The sequence below is a fragment of the Aquarana catesbeiana genome, linkage group LG09, assembly GCF_042186555.1.
Source record: "Aquarana catesbeiana isolate 2022-GZ linkage group LG09, ASM4218655v1, whole genome shotgun sequence".
Classification (NCBI taxonomy): domain Eukaryota; kingdom Metazoa; phylum Chordata; class Amphibia; order Anura; family Ranidae; genus Aquarana; species Aquarana catesbeiana.
Window position 1 is genome coordinate 80928986 of NC_133332.1, and position 25878 is coordinate 80954863.

At 39.8% G+C, this 25878-nt stretch overlaps 1 protein-coding gene across 2 annotated transcripts; it reads right to left on the reverse strand.

Annotated features, from left to right (window-relative positions):
• Positions 1-929: 929 nt before the first annotated feature.
• Positions 930-25878, reverse strand: LOC141107848 (uncharacterized). Of its 2 annotated transcripts, none has more exons than XM_073598873.1 (5): positions 25759-25878; positions 17443-17478; positions 13200-15440; positions 7628-7719; positions 930-3673 (listed from the first exon to the last, which is right to left on the reverse strand). In XM_073598873.1, exons 1-5 carry the CDS (start codon positions 25823-25825, stop codon positions 3260-3262), a joined length of 2850 nt encoding a protein of 949 aa, XP_073454974.1. In that variant the 5' UTR covers positions 25826-25878; the 3' UTR covers positions 930-3259. The 2 variants fall into 2 exon arrangements, with proteins under 2 accessions (XP_073454974.1, XP_073454973.1); XM_073598872.1 differs by having other exon boundaries at positions 931-3673; positions 7628-7722.

Sequence of the window (25878 nt, forward strand, 5' to 3'; positions counted from 1 at the left end):
ATGTCAAATCTTTTCTCTCTATGTAGAATAATCTTGGACTAATAGAGTTAAGGTTAGGCACATTCGACCACAGGTTCAATAGACACCGTTTGTTATTGTCAGCGTCATGTCAAATCTCCTCACTATATCGAACTGTTGAAAATAAAGCATTTGTTTATGTCGGATCTTTCGCACTTTCATTTGTTAAAACGATAACGAAAATACCTGAAAATACTGAATGCACATGTCCAGTGTACATTAATGATGAAAAAAATAACCTTAAATGATTTTAGCAAATGGCTGCAATCTAACAAAGGGAGTCTGAATACTTTCCGTCTCCACTGTATATATATATATATATATATATATATATATATATATATTATACTGTATATATATATGGCTCTCTCAGCAGAGCCAGCTGTTATTGGCCAAAGCGGGCAGGTCAGGTGCATGTTTTGGCCAACCATCATACAGAATTATGGGGCGTACTGCGGCACTCAAATTTCCTGTGAACGCCCCATAATATTCGCTGTTCGGCAAACAGGTGAAGACCCGATGTTCTAGTCGAACTTACGTTCGACTCAAACATCGAGCTCATCCCTACTAGCCAGTGCCTCACCAGCCACTGACCTCACCACACATCCCTGTAGTGAATTCAATTTTATGAGTATTTTTTTCACCAGCGCTATAGTGAATTCCGTTTGGGCGCTAATTAGCACAATATCACTATTTTGAGAGTATTTAGCAGCGCTATTGCATATTAGCGCTATAGTAAATGACCCCCAGAGTGTTGCATGAGGCACAGAAAATGTATAAGCTGCAGATAGGCACTTTGTATATGCACATAGGAGGATGGAGAATGTCTGAAGCACTTTAATATAGTTGATTTATTGAGAATATTTCACAATGGACATTTAATTTTGAACTTATAATAGTAGTATTTTATTACAGTACACTATATTGGTTGCACTTATATTTTTTTGTGAATGAGTTTACTGCACTTTATTGATTTACAGGTAAAATAAGTAGATTGATATTTTCTCAGGACAACACTGTGAGTAGAGTAGCAACATATCCCCCAGGCATTTTATTTAAATGATTTTTTTTTTTCAATGATGCCCCCCAAGCTACTTGAAAAGATCTTTTCCCCGCTGTATATTATTTTTGATATACTGTATATGTATATTCTCCATTGAAGTGAGAAAAGAAAAACATAATTTGGCCTGTTCAATGCTGATACAGTTTCAACAGTACCGCTATCATTTTTTTTTGGCTGTCATCTCCTCTTGTTATCTGCTGTTGCTATCTGTTCAGGCCAAGCTTATATTTAACTTAACTTAACTTTACCAGATGTACCAAGAAGGTAACCAAAAACAACCAAATGTTATGTTTTATTAAGCTTTGTGAGACATTGATTTCACTCATTCAAGTGTATAAATATACATTTATTAAAGGATACAAGTATTTTACTTTATTTATTAAGCATAATATAATAAGCCACAATTTGAATCCACTATTTGGCAATGTAAATAAATTGATTTATCACTTCCAGTGGAAAAATAATAAATATAGTTTTCATTCATGGTATAAAACACAAATATAATAAAATAACATAAAATATGAAAGTGCATTCTGTACATTTGAATATGTTGAGCATGTATGGTCACATAAGCAAAATCCAGCACTGCTGGTTGGCTTAGTACATTTTAAAGCATGTAAAAAGGTGAAATTAAAACTAACCTTACAAAGAAGAAGTTAAAACGGTCAAGTTATTTGCCTTCCCCCCTCCCCTCTGCTGCCACATTTGGCACCTTTCGGGGGCAGCGGGTACCTGGTTTTGACAGGTACCTGCTCCCACTTTCGGCTGACTTCACCATGGCAAACTCATCCAGAAGTTCGGCCCCCCTCCTTCCTCCTCCGCCAGTCCATTTACAAAGAGCAACACGCTTTGTGCATGTGCAGTAGGGAATCAGCTGTGAAGCCACCGGTTTCTCTTATCCAAGATTAAAAAATCTGCTCGGGTGAAGACACCGCTGGATTCATGGACAGGTAAGGGTCCTAATATTAAAAGTCAGCAGCTACAATATTTGTAGCTGCTGACTTTTTTTTTACCCGAAGGAGCCTGAAGCTTTGCTTTACGGCAGGCAGTTCAGTATGTAAGTGTAAAGTGTCTTACTTACCAAAAAATATTATAACTAGTTTTCTAACTTAGACATCAATGTCAGACAATTTGACCTCACTTTTTCTGCTGCTTTTAAAGCAATAGAGAGAAAAGGAGCAGCGCACTGATAACCATTAGGCAGCCTTCTGTGCAGAGTGGAAAAATCTAAATGACTTAAGCAGCCCATAGGTTATGCAATTTTCTTTCCTCCCACCACAGGTGGAAAAAAGAAAATTGTTTGATTCCCCCAACAATACAGTCAGTGTTAATGGGGAAATCCCTCCCACAGCGCTGTTGTGTTTTGCCAGCGGGAAGTGCGGGAATCTTTCTCTGCTGGCAGAACACAATTATCACTGCTGGCAGCTATAGCCTAGTTATTGTGTACAAAAAATATGACAGGTTTTTTGGGCTGAAGTCAAACGATGGATCGACTTCAGTACAACTAGCTTGCCCATAGATGGATCTAGCTGAGATTCTATCCATCTATGGCTGGCTTTAGTGTGCTGTCCCTATCTCTACTATTTCAAACATGCTGTGCAGAGAAGTACAAGATGCTAATACAAAAAGCAGACTGAGTTTAAAAGCACTTTTAAGGATATTTTAATGAATACATCTTAAAAATTGCATATTATATCTACCCTACACTGCTTTGGTAGTTCAGGATGTGGGATGGGTCCTGGTAGAATGAATCACCCTGCAGCCTTTTATATCATTGGAGTACATGGGTAAAGAGTTCCCAACTCTGCCCCGCCATTGTGGTCTTACTTAACACCCTTTTATTTTGACAAAGCTGTCAATGAGACATGAAATAAAGGGAAGTCTACCCAATGGAGACACAGACATCAATAATAACTGGATAAATGTTCTAACCCTAGCCCAGTTTACCCAAAATCAAAGAATAAAAAGGTGGTTGTCTAACTCTCTCTCTTCTACACAGTGCAAGACCATTATACAAGCTAATTGGTTTGATTTTTTTTTATAGTAGAAGAGTATAGCAGACCTTGGATGTAAGTAACACTGCTTGGTTTGGCTGGTGATTGGAAAAGTAAGCCATTGTTTTCTTAACCATTGAAACAAAAAAAAAAGCAAAATCGCCTTCAAAACTGATTCTGAAACTTATGGTTCATAGTTAAATACTCCTCTGTTAAAGTTTGGGGTATTGGGAATTGTAGGATTAGGTCGTGGTTGAGGGAATGGTTGGCGTGTTGGGGAATGAGATCGATTATGTGGTGGTGAATGTGATGGTTGACGGTGTGGATGATGTGGGGGCTGCCGTGGTGGATGAATTGTTGGATGTCTTACTGTGTGAACTGGTGGTTGCCGTGGTAATACGTTAGTGCCGGGGATATTATATGCATTACTGTGAGTATAGTATGATGGATAGATATTGGATGGTTGGATAGTGGAAGGTAAAATCCCAACATTAGGTAGAGCTGTGGTTGTGCTCACGGTGACAGGGACAGCAGCCAGGGCAGCAGGTGCAGCAGTTCCAAAACTCAGAAATCCTAAAGAGTTTAGCAATGCCAGAACCTGAAAAAAATGAATGGACAACTATTAACATGTATTTTTTCTTAAATGTTAACTAGCAATATACTGCCAATGTATTTTTTATAGACGGCATACATTTCATAAGAATTCCTGTAAACTAAAATATGATTATTTCCATAGTATCTAGGACTTATTTTATAATCTAGGTAATGAGGTCACACCCAAGTACATACCACATCAGTCCTCACACTCAATAACATTAACATTTCTATAGTACTAGAGGGCTCTAGGACTAGCACCCTAATATCATATTGATAATGAAAAATGTAGAATCTCAGGGTTGACCATGAGTTTCAACTCAGAAGAATCAACAGTGTATTACATTTTTGAATTTCTAAGTACTTCCAAGCAAATCTATAGGATCATCACAGAATCATGCAATTCAGAAACACTATCTTCCTGGTAAATCAGTCGCCTGTTCCTTCATAGATTGGACCGAAAATCCGTTATTGTTGCATGTAATGAATCCAAAGCACCAGAACATAGGTAAATTGAAACTGTTAAACGTGTTTATGTTATACATAATATAAAGAAATGTTAATTGTTCATTTACATTGCCCTGAACAAATTAACTTTTGTCCAAATTGGCATCTCCACGCAAAGGCACTGTGCAGTAGAAGACATGGAAAGTTAAAAACGGGGAAGAGATCTTCTGAAGGGAGACCACAGGTAATACTGGTGACTAGTCTATTGCCTCTGTCTGCCTTCTTTTGGCCACAGATTCCAGAATTCAGTTCCTTCTAAACTACACTGGTCAAAAAATTAACACTTTTTACTAGAGTATAGCATCAAGTCAATTAAACTCCTGGGATATTGATCCAGTCAGTTAACTAGCAGAGGGGGTTGTTAATCAGTTTCAGATGCTTTGATGTCAATGAAAAACCGGTCCACTAGATGGGCAACAATGACATAACCTCCAAAACAGGAATGGTTTTACAGGTGGATGCCATTGACATTTTTTCCCCTACTTATCTTATTTCACTGTTTTTCACTAGTTTTGCATTTGGCTAGGGTCAGTGTCACTACTGGTAACATGAGGTGATACTTGGACCCTATAGAGGTTGCACATGCAGTCCAACTCCTCCAAAATGGCACATCAATATGTGCCATTGCCAGAAGGTTTGCTGTGTCTCCTAGCACAGTCTCAAGTGCATGGAGGAGATTTCAGGCAGTTACTCTAGGAGAGCTGGACAGGGCCATAGAAGGTCCTTAACCCATCAGCAGAACTGGTATCTGCTCCTTTGTGCAAGGAGGAACAGGATGAGCAATGCCAGAGCCCTACAAAATGAAACAGACTTCATGAAGGTGGCCTGAAGGCCCGATGTCCTCTAGTGGGACCTGTGCTCAGTGGCCGGCACCCTGGAGCTCAATAGGCATTTGCCATTGGACACCAGAATTGACAGGTCCACCATTGGCACCCTTTTCACAGATGAGAGCAGGTTCACCCTGAGCACATGTGACAAACATGAAAGGGTCTGGAAAAGCCATGGAGAAAGTTACGCTGCCTGTAACATCGTTCAGCATAACCGGTTTAGTGGTGGGTCAGTGATGGTCTGGGGAGCCATATCCATGGAGGGACACACAGACTTCTACAGGCTAGACAATGGCACCCTGACTGACATTAGGTATCGGGACAAAATCCTTGGACCCATTGTTAGACCCTACGCTGGTCCTGGGTTCCTCCTGGTGCATGACAATGCCCCGCCTCATGTGGCGAAAGTATGCAGCCAGTTCCTGGAGGATGAAGGAATTGATTCCATTGAGAGGCTCCCGCACTTGCCTGACCTAAATCCAATAGAACACCTCTAGGACATTATGTTTCAGTTCATCCAATGCAGCCAGGTTGCACCTCAGTCTCTTTAGGAGCTCAGCGATGCCCTGGCCCAGATTTGTGAGGAAATACCCCAGGACATCATCCATTGACTCATTAGGAATTTGTCAGGCATGTATACAAGCACGTGGGGGCTATACAAACTACTGAGTACTATTTTGAGTTGCTGCAATGAAATTTCAGCAAAATGGACTAACCTGCTGCATCATGTTTTTAGTTTGATTTTCGGTGTGTCTTTTAATTCAGCCCTCTATAGGTTGATAATTTTAATTTCCATCAAATGATGTGGCATTCTTTCATTCTTAACACATAACCCAGTCCATATCAATATAGATATTCAGCATGATATTTTTCCCCATTGAGATCTGATGTGTTTTCAAATTGTTCATTTATTTTTTTGAGCAGTGTAGTTCATGCACATCCAAAGAATGAACATGTTAAAACAAGGTCACATCTGCACTAGTATTTTTTAATCTGTGGGCTCTGGCCTTTTATATAAAAGTGATTAAGATGGCTGTTGACCTGTCTGATCACTTTTACATGCAAACCGCAATCTGCTTCCCCTTCCAATGCATCTCCCAATGGTTCCTAGGCACTCCATCTCCTCCAGGGAACCTGGGAACACAACATATTCACTCACAACGGTGAGTGGGAGGAGCTCAGGGAACATCTATCTGTTCCTTGACTCCCCTTGCACTACTGTGAACAGGAAGCACTCAGTTCTGACTCTGAGCACATCCTGTTCAGAGTTGTCAAAAGCCGGGTGTACAGGTGATCTAACACACTCTTGCGCTTGGTTAACTGGAGCAGAGGGCAGGGGAGACATTGGGAGTCTAATAGACCCTTGATGTCTCCATAAAGAATACCTGTCAATGCTAAATAGATGACTTGTTAGCTCACTTGTGAAAGCAATAAAGTTAAATGCTAAAAAAAGTTTAGATAAATATAAAAAAAATTTAAATGATTAAAAAAATTAAAAGCTGCTCCACCACCCTGCACAAACTCACAAATGCAAACACGGCACAGGGTGGCATGTGTATGTAAATGACAATTGTGTCACTCATGTCATATCTATAGCTGCAAACATCAGCATGAGAGCAATAATTCTAGGGCCATCATTTATGGTTTACTTGAAACTGAGGAGCTGTAAAAGCATTTACCATGGTGCCTATTGATACTTTTAGGTACAGGAATTTTTTGACATTTAACAGGAGCATGCAGTTTTGAGGTCTGACACATTTGGTATCTATTTACTCTTCACTAGCTTATCTTTTATTTTGTACAAAAAATGGAATTGTATTGTGTTTGTGCGTAAAATTAATGTAATGTATTTTTTCCTGATAATATAGATTTGATAAACAGTTGCATACATATCATGCAGAATACAAATTTGCAACCACCATCTCTTTATTCTATAAGGCTTCTGCTTTCAGAAAATGTATAATGTTTTAAGTAACTTTATAGCCAGAATTGTAGATTTTAACATGTGGGCAAAAAATTAAGAAAAATGCCTTAGAACAGAAGAGGTTACTAAATTAACATTTTTTTCAAAAAATAGGGGCTATATCTTGGTCAATTTATTATTGGAGACATAGCCTTAGTACTACCTGGGGTGGATCAGAATTGAGCTGAATAGGTTAAAAAAATCTAAAGTAATTTAAGTATGTGTAGAAAGTCTTTCAACAAGAACAAACTACACTCAGAATTGTGTGTTTATATGATTTCCCTGCTAAAGGGATGTTATATTTTTATTTTATTTATTTTTATAAATTTGTTCACTTTTTTTCATAGATGCAATATACAATATGCTTTATAAATAAACCCTTTACTATTGATGAGGAATTATCCAAGAACTATAGGTTTTCTAAAGAGATATTGCAGCAGTAACAGTATCTCCTTTGAAACAATCTGCCTCAGACAGAACCAGAGGAAAGGGAAGAGAGGGAAGAAAAGGAGGGAAGATATGAAATATTAGAAAAGGAGGGAAGATATGAAATATTAAAACTCTTTATAGAGAAACTTTCCACTGCAAAAACGAATGCACAATAAGATTGAAAAGTAACTTTCCACTGCAAAAACGAATGCACAATAGGATTGAAACTTACCCCAAATATTCCCAGTGCAAGTAGAATTGCACCTCCAGCGCTACCTAATGCAATGAAAAGCCTATCATAGTAGGTAAGTCCTCCAGCATCAGCTGCTGCAGACGAAACATAAACAGAATTATTTATCTGATGCAACTACATTCATTATACAAACAGATTGGCAATTTGACATAAACATTATGGCAGTTTAATATTGTCCAGCTATGCCATGGAAAAGGTTTTAGGGGTTTTAAGAACTTTAAGTGACAGCTCAGCACAGCAGAGTGTTCTAGTGCAAGAATAAGTGGTCTCTTGTACTTTATTAAGACTTTATTAAGACTGGTTTAAGTGAAGGGGCATTTCAGGGCTATTTGCATGATACAGGAACAAGAATCATAAAGATAAAATAAGGCATTTTTATTCTAGAGAATGTGAAATACTTTTTTTTTTTAATATATATATATATATATATATATATATACTGTATAAATAAATAAATATATATATATATATATATATATATATATATATATATATATATATATATATATATATGCAGGGCTTTTTTTCTCAGAGAATAGGTACAGAAACTCCCCATTCCCTTCAGTCACTTCTTGCCTCCGCCCCCTACCTATAATATCTCTGAGCACCCTCTACTAAATCTACCCCTAACTACCTCCTAGTACTACCCCTTTTACAGAATACACAAACTATCATTAGAGGATACAGAAGTATCATTTTGTGGTGCCACGTAACTTGTATGTAATTTGTTAATAATATTAAGGAAAGCAGCAAATTAGATCCCCTGCAGCCAGCCGCAATAGACCACCAACAAAAGTGGACCCCAACAACAATAGATTTCCCAGCAGTCAGCACAGCAAAAAATATCTTTTCCTCAACAGTAGATCCTCCCAGAAACAACCTCCCAGCAACAACTGCCCCCCCCCCCCCCCAACAACATAGGCCCATCCAGCAACAATAGATCTGCACCAGCAACAGTAGACCTCCCCATTGATAATAGATTGCCATGTAAAAATACATGCCCTCCAGCAACAATAGATCCCCAAGCAGCCAGCAACAATAGACCCTTCCCTCAACAGTAGATCCCTTTCCGCAACAATTGACCACCTTCCCAGCAACATAAGGCACTCCAGCAGCAATAGATCACCCACCATCAACAATAGACCTCCCCAGCAACAACAGACCTCTACGCAAAAATCGATCCCCTCCGGGAACAATAGATCCTCCAGCAGGCAGAATCAATAGACCCTCCAGCACACCCCACCACCATTACATACATTCAGGGCTAGAGGTGCCGGAGCATACATTGCGCTTAGCAAATCTGCATACATAAAGAATTTGGCAGCAGCATACACCAATTACACATAACATTTTATGGAATAAAATTAAATAAAAAATTGTACTGCCCTATCCCTTTAAAAACTAATCAAATCAAATGTCATAGGTGTCGTGTGTATAAATCAATCATTCATTTCATAAGACAAAATGGGCATATAAAATTAAATGAAATATCATTCAATTCTTAAAATGTGCAAATTAATGCCAAAAAAGTAAGTGAAAATTCAGTTGAAACTTTGCACTGATCACATTCTTTTCTATCATTAATTTGCACATTTTTTTCAATTGTATGTGTAGCACCCCCTAGCATTGCTAGAGTGCTAGTGTTAGGATTTTTGTTTTGTTAGTGTAGGTAAATTTGGCTGGCAGCCAAGCCTGTGTGTTTTTATGGGTCCAGTAAGTGACTCATTAGCATCTTTTCTGGTGACTCCCCCGGCTATCTGGGAACTGGGAGAAGATTCCAGAAGCAGTTGGGAGGGGTCTAGAAGGAGATAGCTGGAGTGTTCTGAGGGCCCTGACCAATCTCCAACAGAAGGGTTGGCAGGGGGCAGGCCCCCTCAAATACTCAGAGTCAGCCCAGTAGGGGCAGTGTGGACTTCGGTTGGACCCCTCTTCATGACACACAGGGGGATCCTGACCAGGAGGCATGGGGACAAGGAGAGGGCAGCAGGAGAACACTGCTGGGCAAATCTCAAGGGAGGAAGACAGCCACGTGGGCTGGTGAGTGTTGCAGTCAGAGGGCTGAGAGATATGCCTGAAGTGACTGGTTGCAAGCAGTCTGAGATGGATAGAGAATCAGTCTGGGAGGACTGTGGAGAAGTAGCAGGAGGGCTAGTGAAAGGGGCAGCTGCAACCAGGCAGGCTGGCTGTGCCTGAAGAAGTGGTATTGGGAGCACTCACTAACTTTCACTGTGCCTGGTTTCACTTGTAATTTTCCTGTCTCCATTCAGGCTTTATTAAGTGTTACTCTCCACTGTATAAGTAGTTCACACAACTATTTGGAGTAGAGTTTTGGAGCATAATTCAGAAATGCAATATTCATAAGGCTGTCGGTGGGCCATAAAGACATGGTTTGATATAATTGGTATTGACTTGTCTACAAAGTGCCCCTCAACCTTAGAGAACACTTTTGGGGTGAATTGGAATGCCTATTGTGAGCCAGATTTTCTTGTCCAGCATCAGTGCCTGATCTCACACATTGATGTACTAAAAGTGGAGAGTGCAAAATCTGGTGCAGCTGTGCATGGTACCCAATCAACTTCTAACTTCAGCTTGTTCAGTTAAACTGTGACAAAGTCAGTGGAAGCTGATTGGTTTCTATGCAAAGTTGCACCAGATTTTGCACTCTCCACTTTTAGTAAATCAACCCCATTTTCTTTTGCCTGCATGGGCACAATTTCCCACAGAAAACATCTTCAGATGTGCTTACTGAATTTAAAGCCCAATGGAAGTCTTGCTTTTTATTCCTATTATGCTATTGTACTAGAAAATAAACATGAACTCTACCCAGGAGGAATATGATATCACTAACAGTGTGCTTATCATCTTTCAATTTTTTCACCACACCAGGTCACAACCCGTCCACTGCCATTAATTGGTAAGAGAAGCTATGCTTCACGGCACCTGTCACAGATGTCACATATGTGCAGTGTAAAATATGGTTGTTATGCAGCACTTCAAATGCAGATTTTTCTTCTTTTTTTTTGCGAATCTGAATGCAGAACACATTTGCTAATCTTTATTTAGCTGTGTGCATGGACAGTCAGTCAGCCTCCAATGGGGAGAGAGAGGGGGGAAGAGGGGTCTGAACAGACACACAGAGCTGCAGCTGTGCTCCGGTGCCCCCATAGGAAACTGCTTGCTTTGGGGGCACTCAGCAGGAGGGAGGGGCAAGGAGCGCCAAAAATGGACCCGAGAAGAGGAAGATCTGGGCTGCTCTGTGCAAAACCATTACACAAAGCAGGTAAGTATTAACATGTTGTTATTTAAAAAAAAAGACTTTAGTATCACTTTAAGATAATCCAATGATCATACACAGTATGTGTGCTAACCTTTATGATTGATCCCATTTAAAGTGCTGGGGGCCCATGAAATAAGAACAACCCAAGGTACAATAAATCCACTACTGGGAAATAGTATACAGTGATCTTGGACTCAAAGCTCTCAGGAGGCAATGATTTGGAAGATGAGAAAGAATTTAAAAGTACCATGTCCAATCAGTCAGACTATGGACTTTGCTAAATGTCAATGATTATGAACTCTGAAAGTCATTTTGTGAGAATCTGAATCCTGACAGGAGGCAACTAATAAAGTCAAACCAAAAAGAAATAGATTGCAACAGCCACCATCCCTTAAGGTAATGTAGAGTTAAGTAGCAGTGCCACTGCCAATAGTCTGGCAGTTTACACTAATAACCAAGGAAAGAACCAAAGGAAAAAAGCTGGCTGAACTATGACAGTCAGAAGGCATTTAGTTGCTTTTGACATAAAACAAGAGGACATTAAATAATCCAGAAAGTAAATTGGCACCAGAGCTAATGCTAATGCTGGCACTTGGTGCCGCTGGCAGCAGAAGTGACAGTAGCAGTATGTGGGGGTTCACTAAAAGCTGCGGGAATTTCTGTAACAAAGTAATGTATGTTGGAATAGTACTGGATGTAGGAGACATGGTGACAGCAATGTTGGAAAGTGGAGAGAGCAGAAAAAAGGGGATAACTGATTATGGTGGTAGCCAGTCACACAGCACTGGTGTACACACCAGGGGTAGTGAACTGCAATGGTGGTCAAGGTATCAGAGTGATTTGGGCTTTGACAATTGAAATGCAAGTTGAAGCAGGAAATCTGTGGTTGTAACATTAGCGGTAATATAAAGCAAATAGGAATAAACCTCAATTGCAATAGTAAGAAACTCCCCCCCCCAAAAAAAGGTATCAGACAGTGGCGACTGGCGGTACGGCACTGCTACCACCACCCCCAGTGGCCAGCGGCACAGCGCTACCACCCCTCCCACACCCCCCGGCAAGCGGCGGTCCAGCACTTACCCGATCTATGTGGCAGGCTATGGTGGCTGTGGCAGCACGGTCCTGGTGGGCAGCGAGGTGCAGGCAGCGGCTCCAGTGTCCGCTCTTCCAGCTGCTTCCTCCGTCGTGTCTCCTCTCTCTTCTGCCTAAGTGCTAGGTGTACAATAGGATCGCCTAAAGCTTTGGGCAATCGGAAAATAGGTCTCACTACCTGCCTCCTGATTGGCGGGGAGGAACTTTAGTGTGAAAATAGTGAAAATTAATCCGCTATCATCACACAACTGGGTGGGCTCGGAGTGCAATGCTCTGCGCTCCTAGCCCACACGTTTTTGAAGCCTATTAGAGCCTCTGGTATGTAGATCAGGGGACCGGACGCATAAATAGGGGAGGCGGCGCCCGTGCACCCTCTATGGATGGGATGCCACTGCTATCAGGTATAAAAGTCCATACTTGCATTAGCCTGGAATCCCCTCTGCTATACCTGAATGCTTGGACATTTTAATCAGACAAAGCAATGGTACTGCCTGTTAGTGTTAAAGCTTAGCTGCTCCATCCTGTCTCATGGACATTACTATTGGTCAGTAAAGCAGTACATTATAGTTAAGGGTCAATGCAACTGTCTGTGGCGGGGATAGAAAAAACAGGTAAGCCTCGACATTCAAAGAAAGTGCTAGGTCTCTGCCTAATCACATTTTTAGCACCAGCTGCAATAGTAACCAGTGAAGCAGAACTACATAGAGCATGTGTTAGTTAGAAAAACAGAGGCAGAAAAGAAGCCTGCACTAGCACTTGAAGATATAGGGGTTGATTTACTAAAGGCAAATCCACTCTGCACTACAAGTGCACTGCAAGTGCACTTGTAAGTGCAGTCGCTGTAAATCTGAGGGGAAGATCTGAAATCAGGGGAAGCATTGCTTATTTTATCATCCAACCATGTACAAGCAAAAATGCTGTTTTTTTTATATTCCTTGCATGTCCCCCTCAAATCTACAGCGACTGCACTTCCAAGCACTTGCAGTGCCCTTGTAGTGCAAAGTGGATTTTCCTTTAGTAAATAAACCCCATAGCGATAGTCCTGATAGGTGAGTGAGTAGTAAATAGTAGTTATTGCTGCAAAAGCAGTGGTAGTAACTGAAATGTTGTATTAGAGTTCCCTTCAGTAGCAATTTGAGGTGTAGAAGATGTAAGTTCTTAAGCAAGATAATTCATTAGTACCTGAGGCTATGTTGGGTCCTGCTGCAGTAGCTGGCACTACAGAAGAAGTTGGGACTGCAGTAGTAGTTGGTAAAGCAATAGTAGTTGGCGCTGTAGTAATAGTTGATGATTCTGCAGTAGATAATGCTGTAGTAGTAGCTGAGGCAACAGTAGTTGCTGAGGATCCAGTAGTTGGGGATGCTGTGGTAGTTTGTGCTGCCATAGTTGTTGAGGCTGCAGTGGTAGTTGGTACTATAGTTGTAGTTAGGGCTGCAGTAGTAGTTAGTGATGCTGTACTACTCTGGGCTGCTGTGGTAGTTTGTACTGCAGTAGTAGTCATGGATGTAGTAGTTTGGGCTTCACTGGTGATTAGTGCTGCTGTAGTTGTTTGGGCCACAGTAGTGCTGGGTACTGCTGTAGTAGTTTGGGCTTCACTGGTGGTTGGTGCGGCTGCAGTTGTTGGTGCTGCTGTAGTTGTTGGTGCTGCAGTGGTAGTTGGTGAGACTGTAGTTGTTGGCACTGCAGTTGTAGTGGGTGCTCCTGTAGTAGTTGGAGCTGCAGTGGTAGTTGGGGCTGCTGTAGTGGATGGGGCTGCTGTAGTAGTGGGTACTGCTGTAGCAGTTGGGGCTGTAGGTGTAGTTGGTGCTTCTGTAGTGGTTGGGGCTGCAGTAGTAGTTATTGCTGCTGTAGTTGTTTGGGCTGCAGTAGTAGTTGGTGATACTGTAGTTGTTGGCACTGCAGTTGTAGTGGGTGCTGCTGTAGTGGTTGGGGCTTCAGAAGTAGTTGGGGTTGCTGCAGTTGTTGAAGCTGCAGTGGTAGTTGTTGCTGTTGTAGTGGTTGGGGTTGCAGTAGTAGTGAGTGCTGCTGTAGTAGTTGGAGCTGCTGTAGTTGTTGGGGCTGCAGTGGTAGTTGGTGTTGTTGTAGTGGTTGGGGCTGCGGTAGTAGTGGGTGCTGCTGTAGTAGTTGGGGCTACTGTAGTTGTTGGGACTGCAGTAGTAGTTGGCACTGCTGTAGTGGTTGAGGCTGCAGTGGTAGTTGGTGCTGCAGTAGTGGTGGGTGCTGTTGTAGTAGTTGGAGCTGCAGTTGTAGTTGGTGCTTCTGTAGTGGTTGGGGCTGCAGTTGTAGTTATTGCTGCTGTAGTTGTTTGGGCTTCAGTAGTAGTTGGTGCTGTGGTAGTTGTTTGGACTGCTGTAGTAGTTGGTGCTGCTGTAGTGGTTGGGGCTGCTGTAGTAGTTGGTGCTGCTGTAGTTGTTTGGGCTGCAGTAGTAGTTGGGGATGCTGTAGTGGTTGGGGCGGCAGTGGTAGTTGGTGCTGCAGTAGTAGTGGGTGCTGCTGTAGTTGTTGGGGCGGCAGTGGTAGTTGGTGCTGCAGTAGTAGTGGGTGCTGCTGTAGTTGTTGGGGCTTCAGTGGTGGTTGGTGTTGTTGTAGTGGTTGGGGCTGCAGTAGTAGTGGGTGCTGCTGTAGTGGTTGGGGTTGCTGTAGTTGTTGGGACTGCAGTAGTAGTTGGCGCTTCTGTAGTGGTTGGGGCTGCAGTGGTAGTTGGTGCTGCAGTAGTAGTGGGTGCTGCAGTAGTAGTGGGTGCTGCTGTAGTAGTTGGAGCTGCAGTTGTAGTTGGTGCTTCTGTAGTGGTTGGGGCTGCAGTTGTAGTTATTGCTGCTGTAGTTGTTTGGGCTGCAGTAGTAGTTGGTGCTGCTGTAGTTGTTTGAGCTGCAGTAGTAGTTGGGGCTGCTGTAGTGGTTGGGGCGGGAGTGGTAGTTGGTGCTGCAGTCGTAGTGGGTGCTGCTGTAGTAGTGGGTGCTGCTGTAGTAGTTGGAGCTGCAGTGGTAGTTGGGGCTGCTGTAGTGGTTGGAGCTGCAGTAGTAGTGGGTACTGCTGTAGTAGTTGGAGCTGCAGTTGTAGTTGGTGCTTCTGTAGTGGTTGGGGCTGCACTTGTAGTTATTGCTTCTGTAGTTGTTTGGGCTGCAGTAGTAGTTGGTGCTGCTGTAGTAGTTGGTCCTGCTGTAGTGGTTGGGGCTTCTGTAGTAGTTGGTGCTATTGTAGTTGTTTGGGCTGCAGTAGTAGTTGGGGCTTCGGTAGTGGTTGGGGCGGGAGTGGTAGTTGGTGCTGCAGTAGTAGTGGGTGCTGCTGTAGTAGTTGGGGCTGCAGTGGTAGTTGGAGCTGCTGAAGTGGTTGGGGCTGCAGTAGTAGTTATTGCTACTGTAGTTGTTTGGGCTGCTGTAGTAGTTGGTGCTTCAGTAGTAATGGCTCCAGTAGTAGTTGAACCTGAAATGAAAAAAAAAAAACACCTGTGTAAACCAGATTGTGATTATATCCAAAAATAGTCCACTAACTCTGCATGTGAGTTTAAAAATTCAGTCCTTCAAAAGCAAAATTTTCATTATAGGTTAACCTGGGAGGGCTACCAGCACTTAGCATATTATATGTCTAGGATTCTCAAACAGAAACCTCCTTGCCACAATTCCTACGTCTTTTAATGTACACCTTGGAGTTTTAGCTGTATTTTCCCACCCTTTGTTTTATCACCTCCTGTTTCCTTCTCCCCAATAGTAGGCCCAAACACTGTCATGGGAGGATAGGAAATAGTCATGCAGCTTACACGGAGTAGACTCAGGGATCCAGCAGGTGAAGAGAATGGTGAGGATGTGTACAAAGGGTAAGTATTAATGGCAAGATGTGTAAAGTGGGGTGGCAATTCAAGAGAACCTGTCACTTTACCAGAATAGGCAATGTCTTTAGGAATGTAAAAATGTAAAAACCTGGGTGAAACATTTGGGGAGCTATGTGCCCTAACCTCTATTGTACAATAAATAATGCATAATGCACTGATATATATAGATATATATATCTATATATCTATATCTATATGTATAGATATATAGATATATATATCTATATAGATAGATAGATAGATAGATAGATAGATAGATAGATAGATAGATAGATAGATAGATAGAGATATAGTTTTTCCTGTTTTTTACTGAGCTTAATAGCTCAAGCTTGGTTTTTCACATAAAACTGAATAAGTCAGAGGAAGAACTTCTCCTCTCTCCATCATACCTGTCTATTCAGAATTGGCTGTACAGCCTTCTAAATGCAGACCTTTTTGTTTTGGATTTAGTAAGACATGGTTGAAACCTCTGGCAGTTTTTATTCCACTGGGGAGATTTCCCTTCACCTGATGTTGTGTAGGCACAACAGAAAATAAGAAGACATTTTTCTAAAGGAAGGGAAATCCCCTTTTAAACAGTTGTCACCAAATGTCTCTATTGAAAGATTTCTCCCTCTATTTCTAATCTGATGACAATTGCAAATGTATGAAATAAATTAAATTATCCCAAAAACACCAGAAAAATACATTCTCTGAATAAATAAAATGAGTATTTATTTTTCAGATTTTCTCTAAGCAGCTCAATAAATGTATTTACCAGTTTGCAGTTCTGACAAATTTTGCCAATAGCAAAATTGGTAATTTTAAAGTGAAATTAATTTCCTCATAATCCCTTACCTTCACACACTCTTATTAGCCAACGTCTCTATGGATTAGCAAGATCTTTTTTGCACAGCTAACTATAAGACCTTTAGTATGTTTATATCTGGGGAATATTCCAATGCACGCTTGAGAGCATATTTTTAAAGCAGTCAGTTTGACAATTCACTGTAGGTGACTCATTCGCACACATGTACTAGAAAGATACTCCTGCAGTGAATGTTTGGTGAATGAATTCACTGCTCTATAAATACAAGCGTATTTGCTAACTCATACAGGAGGTTCCTATACTAAATGGGTAGAGACTTTTCAATTTGGAAATTAATTCTCACTTGATAAATAAGGTGGTCCAGTATCTTTTTTTATTCATTCAGTCATTCTTAAGCAAAAATCTATTTTTCTATTGTTTTTTTTTCTTGATTAGGTAATTAAAGTTAACAAGAATTTAACATATTCAATAAATGGTATCTCTCTACTCCTACCATACCACTGTTTAAAAAAAAAAAAACACTGCATATATTATAAACCATTGCAGTGTGCTCCTATCAAAAATAAGTGACAGATAGTCCATTCATGGAGTTCTCTCAGCAGCGCTATACAGATACAACTCAGTGGGTGGTAGTGGCAGTGATGACCATGCTACAATATAAGGCCTCACACACCTGTATGTCTCACTGCTGGGGTTTGGTTCATCTTATATCTTATGGTATATGAAACATGGAAAATAATTTAATGTCAGAAAGCATACAAAGAAAAGGTGTGACTGATCTTACGTACTTTGGGCCATCACCAACATTGGAGATAATATTGAGCCTAGAAAGAAAAAAACATATGTTAGATTTTGATTCCTAACCTTACAGTATGACAAGCACACAAAAAAGGGTTACAGATTTGCCAGGTCAGTTCTCCCATTTGTAGTTTATTCTAAACGGCTTCTAATTTCCTCCAATTTAAAGTGTAGGAATGACTTGTTACTGTCTCACTTTGAATGGGTACTTTAGTTCATACTTAAAAGACCAAACCTGACATGGCTTACAAAGTTTATAAACAAATGTTGTTCAAATGACATATATAGTTAAAGTGGGGTTCCACCCAAAAAACAAAAATACCTGGAAAAATTCTAAAAAAAAAACCAAAAAATTTGGATATTTTTTTTTTTCACTTACCTCTAAATGCCTGTTGCTAGGTGGTCCCTCGTAGTCTGCCTGTTCCTTTGCCTGGGCTGGTGACATCACTTCCCCCTCGGCACAGGAAGCGCTCCGCTCTGCTCCCTCCCTCCTGTCAATCATCTGGGACCCATTACAGGTCCCAGGTGATTGAGCGGCCAATCACGGCGCGCAGCGCCGCTCGCGCATGCGCAGTTGGTGCCAGGCTGTGAAGCCACAGCCCGGCGCCCACAGTTGAAATGCCGGCGCCGACGAGCGGAGGGGGGGGACGAGCGGGGCTTCGATCCCCCGCATCGCTGGACCCAGGGACAGGTAAGCGTCCAGTTAAAAGTCAGCAGCTGCAGTATTTGTAGCTGCTGACTTTAATTTTTTTTTTTTTTTTTGACGGCCCCCCTGGGTGGAACTCCTCTTTAAATAATAAGGCTGAATAAAGACAAATTTCCAATTATCCATCAAGTTAAACCAACATATTAAAGAGCCACTGTTATTAATGCCATAAATATGTGTAGATGGGCCCCAAAGCAAAACCATTAAATGACACTCTTTTCTCTTTAATCTCCATCTAAAACACAGTGATTTAAAGTGTAGCTAAAGGCAAACTTGTTTTTTTTTTTTTTTTACTTTTGGATAGATGGTTATAAATCCTTGAATTTTTTTTTTGCCACCTGTGCCCCATAGGGGAGATCTCCACTCACTTCCTGTCCTATAGCCAAAACAGGAAATGAGAGGAAATCCCTCCAAAGTAAGGGAATCCTGGGATGTCACCAGGCTGTCCAGAACTAGTGTCCCCATTGAAAGATTTACCCTCTATTACTGTTACTATTACCGACAGCTCAAAGTTTGGACAAATAGAGAGGATGAATCTCCCTAAGAAGGGCATAGACAACAAAACAATCTGACAAGGGTTCTAATCTCTATTCAATCTATCAAATAATAATTAAAACTTGCCTTTAATTACTTTTTAAAGGACACTTTTGTCTCTTGAACTCCAATCTAGAAGGCAAGTCATTAAAGGACACCTTGGGGGTTATTTACGAAAGGCAAATCCACTTTGCACTACAAGTGCACTACAAGTGCACTTGGAAGTGCAGTCGCTGTAGATCCAAGGGGGACATGCAAGAAGAATAAAAAACAGCATTTTAGCTTGCACATGATTGGATGATAAAATCAGCAGAGCTTCCCCTCATTTCAGATCTACCACTCAGATTTACAGCAACTGCACTTCCAAGTGCACTTGCAGTGCACTTGTAGTGCAGAGTGGATTTGCCTTTCGTATATAACCCCCCTTGTTTCTTGAGTCTCTGTCTACATTGTAGAAGGTAATACATTAAAGGACCCCTTGGGGTTTATTTACTAAAGCTGGAGAGTGCAAAATCTGTCTCACTTCTGTATAGAAATGAATCGGCTTCCAGGTTTTATTGCCAAAGCTTAATTGAACAAGCTGAAGTTAGAAGCTGATTGGTTTCTCTGCAGAAGTGAGATTAATTTTGCACTTTCCAGCTTTAGTAAATATACCCCTTTGTCTCTTGAATCTGCATCTAGAAGGCAATTCTTCTAGTATTACAAAATATTTGTTTTATGGTATAAAGATTCATGCAAGTTATCTGTATTCAGTTATTTAAAAGGTATTTGCAACAAAGATCAGTCATCATAATCATTATATGTCCCACCCCTTCTTATGGTCCACAAATGAAAGTACCACAATGGCAAGTCATTATTGATTTGTGATTAGCCCCAAAAGCAGCAGATCACCCATCCATCACCCAGCAGAGCAGCCATCACTAAGAAATCTACAGTTTCCATCACTTTTGCATTAATTGTTTAAAAGTAGCTATACATTATTCCTCTGGCTAACAAAACCAGATAAACAACTGTTGCCCAATCTTCAGTCTGGCTAGATAAGTATGTGCAGGCTATTATGAAAACTAAACCAAAGTATGTTCAAACCATTTAGCTGCCTCTTTTGGGTTAAACTCTGACTTTATACAAGTATTAGATTTGCTTTACAATTGGTCTACTGATCTCATCCCCATTACTCTTACAAACTTTCTAGAGCCTAGCATTGCCCTATATACCATTCCTTCCTCAATTACAGATATACCAAAAGTGTCAGGTGCCAGCAAGAACCTCTGAATCCCATATTTTAAGCATTCTGGAATTGTCTCCAATCCACAATTCTACAAACCTTACCTAAATTACCTAACCTTACCTAAATGTATGACTGTAAATTATGTCCTGACAACAACATAAAGTAAATCTAACATCATCAACATGTAAATTGCTCTATAAAAATGTTATTGCAGTAAGACAGGACTTCCTCCTCCAGTGATCACTAAGCTGTATAGTTTTGTACTCTTACAGCTACTACAGTAACTCTTAGTAGCCAATGAATTTACCCTTATGCTATCAGAGTGGCGCAAGATGGATTATTAATATTGATCTTCATGAATCACTAACATAGAACAAGCATATATTAGCCAAGTTCAGACTTTTCTGACCTTGCTAGCTGCATGCTTCTTTCAGATCAGCGACTCTCTAGGCAGTAAAACCAGATGACCACTAATAGCTTGGAGCCTACATCTTTAAACCAAGTCAGCAATGGTTGTTCCTACATACTCATGGGTTCTTTTTATTTATTATTTAGTTGCAGTGGCATTACATTGTAATACCAAAAGTGTACTCGCCTTTGGGTGTTTCTTTTGGGAGCAAATTAAATCTGTGATTTACAATAAGAGAGCATAGTAAGAAACTTACATCTCATTATGCCTCCCTGAATAGATTAATTATAGGTTTTGAGCTGTTTTTTTTGCAAAGGCTGTAGAGTGAGATTGTGTATAGAAAGCTATGCTGGCTATGATAAGCAGCTGTGTTATCTGCGTTTTTGTTGGTTCATGTAAGTAAAGCTCTCTTTTCCTCTGCTCACGACCCCCTGGCCCCATTTTGTTTTCTATGATTCTTGACTCTTTCTCCATCTTGTTGTTGCACACTGTTCCTTGATTTCTTTCCTTCCTCTTTCTCTCCCCTTCTGCATAAGTCTCTGCCTTTCTTTCTCGTTCTCCTCCTCCTCTCTCTCTTACTTTGGGGTTGATTTCTTAAAGGCAAATAGACTGTGCACTTTGCAATTGCACCAGAGATTAGTAAATGAGTTAAATCTTCATTTTGCAAAGAATATCTAATCATGTGCATGGAAAATTAAAAAAAACTGCATTTTTGATTGCAAATGATTGGATGATGGAAGTCAGCAGAACTTCTGTTTATTTACTAAGCTCTGGATCAACCGCTTTTGCAGAGTGCAACTGCACTTTACAAAGTGCACAGTCTATTTGCCTTTAGTAAATAAACCACTTTGTCTTCTTTTCCTCCTGGTGTCTCTCCCTTCTTCTTCTCATTCTGGCATTTTCTATCCCCTTCTTATCTTTTCTCTCTCTCTCTCTCTATTTTCCTCTTCTTCTTTTTCTTCTTCTGGTATCTAAAGCTATCTCTTACTGTCTCTTCTGCCCTCTCTCTCTCTCTATCCCCCCACTATGTCAACTTCTCACTGGTATTTATTGTCCTCTCTCCCTGCTCTCCCTTATTTCTCTCTCTCTAATCCCAACCCCTCCTCATCCAACAACAACTCTCCCCCTCCTTGCTTCCTGCAAACTTTTATTTTTTTCCACTCCTCCTCTCTGTATTGGTTGACTTCATTCTTTCGACCTCCCTAAGCTCCTGCCTCTGTTTTTCAGTGACCCGCGTATTTCCATTGTTATTATACTCTTTTGCTTGGCTATAGATAGTCTCAAATAGAACAATTTCTTCTTGCAACCCGATTTACTATTGCCAGTTGTAAGATATTTGTAAGCAATGTCAAAATTCATAGAATTAAAATATGTTGAGGATAATGAAACCACTTGCCAACCACCTCACATACATATATGTTGGCAAAGTGGCTAGTTCGCCGTAAGGCGAATCGCCGTACCCTTATGTCGGCTCCTTTAAAACCATAGCAGGCAAGAGTGTGCGCGCTGCACGGCGGTGGACCCGATGCGCGTGGCCGGCAGGCGCGATGACCGCCAGCCACCCGCGACCATGGGGAAGAGAGCCAGAAAAGAGGAGAGACAGATCTGCTATTCATAGTAATTACGAACAGCGATATGTCTCCTCCTCCAGTCAGACCCATCCACCCACAGTTAGAAACACACATGAGGGAACACATTTAACCCCTTGATCGCCCCTAGTGTTAACCCCTTCCCTACCAGTGACATTTACACAGTAATCAGTGCATTTTTATAGCTCTGATTGCTGTATAAATGTCAATGGTCCCAAAAAAGTGTCAAAAGTGTCCAATCTGTCCACCGCAATGTCGCAGTCCTGCTAAAAATCGCAGATCACCGCCATTACTAGTAAAAAAATAAATAAAAATGCCATAAATCTATCCCCTATTTTGTAGACGCTATAACTTTTGCGTAAACCAATCAATATTGCAATTTTTTTTAGCAAAAATTTGTAGGAGAATACATATTGCCCTAAACTGTTGAAGATTTTTTTTTTTTGGGGGGGGGGATTTATTATAGCAAAAAGTAAAAAATATTTTTTTTTTTTCAAATTTTTCACTATTTTTTTGCTTATAGCGCAAAAAATAAAAACCACAGAGGTGATCAAATACCACCAAAAGAAAGCTCTATTTGTGGGAATAAAAGGACGTCAATTTTGTTTGGGTACAATGTCGTATGACCGCGCAATTTTCTGTTGAAGCGGTGCAGTGGTCATTAAGGGGGAAAATCTTCCAGGGCTAAAGTGGTTAAAAAAAAGAGTATTAGGAGTACTGCCACAAAAAAAAAAACTCTGCAAACGCCATGGAGAATATTGCATAGAATGCATCATAATTTATTATGTCTTACTAGTGATGTCTTACTAGTGATGAGTGAAAATTACAATTTGACTCAAATTTTGACTCAAATTTTTAATTCTGTAAGCAAAACTATTTGTAAAAAAAAAATGTTAACATTTGGGTGACAATAAAAATTTTTTGCAATCCACCATAAGCAGTCCCCCTATAAAACTAATTCAATTTGTAATTTGAATTTTAAAATTTTGGATCAAATTCAATTTAAATCTCACTACATGGTTGACAATTCTCCTAGATTGTTGATTATACTTAGTTGTCCTGTCCAGTGAAGCTTTTGACTTTTTTGTCATCACTGGGCATAGAATACACATTCTGACTCAAAAATAAATCTCTATTCTATTCTATTATTCTTTATATTAGAATATAAACATTGTATATACATAATTTAAATTATACTGTATACTTAATAGGCATTTGCACACCAATAATAATAACAGTCTGGTTAGCAGACATATTTGATGTAATTATGACCATCTATTCTATCAACTATACAAATAAACACAAAATATCTCACTTCTGCCCTAGACTAGTATACAAGCAACAAAAATAAATGGAATTCCAAAAAGCCATAAGCTGTAGGATATATATATGTATGTGTGTGTGTGTATGCAAATATGGATTCATGTTTATTATTGTTAACTATATAATTACACTGACAACATGACACAACATGTAATCACATAGCAACGTCTTTTATAGCCTTATAGTTGCAACAACCCGTGGGTTAATTGTGATAACATTTATGATAATACTTTTCCTTTTTGGGATGTTACTGTTAAAACATTGTATTAACTCTCCATGAAAACTGAGTTTTTAGAAAGGTATATTATTTAGCATATTCAAGTACAAAGCCTATTGTTTTAATATCAATATAAGTGTGAGAATATTAAATTAATTGCAAAAAAAGTAAATACTTGGTACAGATTCTACCTATACATTATAATGGCGGAGTTGTATAAACACATACATAAGGTCCATTCATTTTTAAACCTTTATCAATGCTTTAAGGCCAACTGTTAAATCAGCCACAAGCGTCTAATTTCTCATAGACTCCGGTGGGCAAGATTTACTGCAGCAGATTGTGTTGCTTTTTTCCACAGCAAGAAATTGTTCGTCTCACCTGTATTATCTGCCTATTTGCTTATTTTGCATTTATGAAGAATCCCTTGGAGCATCAATACATCTTTTTGGATGGACGTTTTTAAAGTTTAGTGAAAGTCAGTAATAAAGCTGCAGTTTATTTGTTCTTTAAAGTTACAAATGTGGCTTTGTGCTTAGAGGACACTGTGAATCCTCTATCTCACAACTGGATTCCAATAAATGTATAAGAAGCCAGTCTTTGATTTAGCTTGGCAATAACAATGCAAGCCTAAAATATCACTGAAGGGTTGAGTTGGTCTTTCAAAGATGTTCAATGGTAAATCCTTAGAGTGGTAAAAAAAAAAAAAAATTTAACACATACAGAGGTGGATGTGCCCAATGGTCACCCAATACTGGATCAAATTTCTAACTTAAGCCTGATTCTAAATTTCCACACATTGCTCAATACTGTTTTTAGGAAATGCCCTATTAAATAGCTAACCATTAACATTCTTATTATATATGCCGACAGCTTGTAGCCACATCTAACTAACTCATTTTGTTGTCTTAGCCAAGAACAGAGTAAACAGGACATAAGTAACTGAAAAAAAAAAGATTTTGCCAATCAACACATTTGAAATATTTTCAAACCCCTGTAATTTCTGATTCTTCTGATTCTGATTCTACACTGATAGCCTACAAAAATGAACAATCAATGTTAATTACTGTTAGGAATAAAAGTCGTAATCACATGTAAACTAGTCTTCCTGAATCCATTATATCATAATTAATATTGATCCAAAAATGTTGGATCTTATTGACTTGTTATGTTTTTTGTTTACAAACGATCTTTTTGAAGTAAAAAATGGCAGTTACAGGTGAAATAACATGCATAGAGAGTGTTATATATGACTTATACTGTAATATTTCAGATCTCTCGTCTTACTAGATTACAGAACTCACAGCAGGTTCAATGTGTTACTCTCTATGAGCTAGTATATTGAACAAAAACATAACTATAACTAAAAAGAGAACATAGATAATAAAATTAATATGTGCATAAAACAATACAGGAATACTACTGCATACACTTCATAATTAAGTACTTGTATTGGTCTGAGGTCAGAGTTACTTTGATCCATATTAGTAAAATAGGAGCAACTCTAACCCTCTTGACACTCTAAGGAGCAGTCCAGGATCTCCCTTCACGGTCACAGATTTGTATGGAGTCCATGAGAGTATGGTGTATTCTTTCCATTAACTTGGTAGACTCCATACGAAGAAGCACCTGGGACCATGGAATTGTTGGAGTTCGCCAGTTCAAAGCTATTGCCTAGTGGATGGCGCTAAATAGTGTGTGAAACAGTTTTTGATCTGGGGGGGGGGGGACCTCTGGAATATCTGCAAACAGAATACACATTTGAAATGTCAAAGTGATGTGTGTTCCAGTTATTTGGAGCACCGTCGTGGCGGTCTACTGCCAAGGAGTCCGTAGAGCCTTACAGCTCCAGAAGGTATAGAGGAGTATACCTCTTTCACCACATCCCCTGAAACATGTATCTGTAATGGTAGGATAAATCCTATGTATTTTAACAGGGGTATAATACCATCTAGTGTGTAGTTTTACCACAGTTTCTTTAATGATAACAGAGCGGGTACACTTATGCATATTGGCAACCATGTCCAGCCAGTCCTCTGCAGGATATTCCTGACCCAATTGTACCTCCCACTCTAGCGACTTGTTATGTTTTTTATGTACTATATGTCTATATTCTGGCTTTTTTAAAATCCTTAAATCAAAAATGAAATTAATAACACATTTTAAAACAATATGAATAGTATATGTACAAAAAAAACAAAAAATTAGATATAAAATAAGGGAAGATTTACTAAATATTTTGACAAGCTTCTAGTGTCTAATGTCCAACATGATATGGTAATATCCAATTAAAAACATACCTGAATTTAGCAAGAATATGAGAAATATGCAAAGCCCCTTCATTCTAAATCCAGGTTTTTTCTCCATGGTGCCTTTTTTTCAGCTCTGTATCTTTAGAACAACAGTACTCCGAACATTTA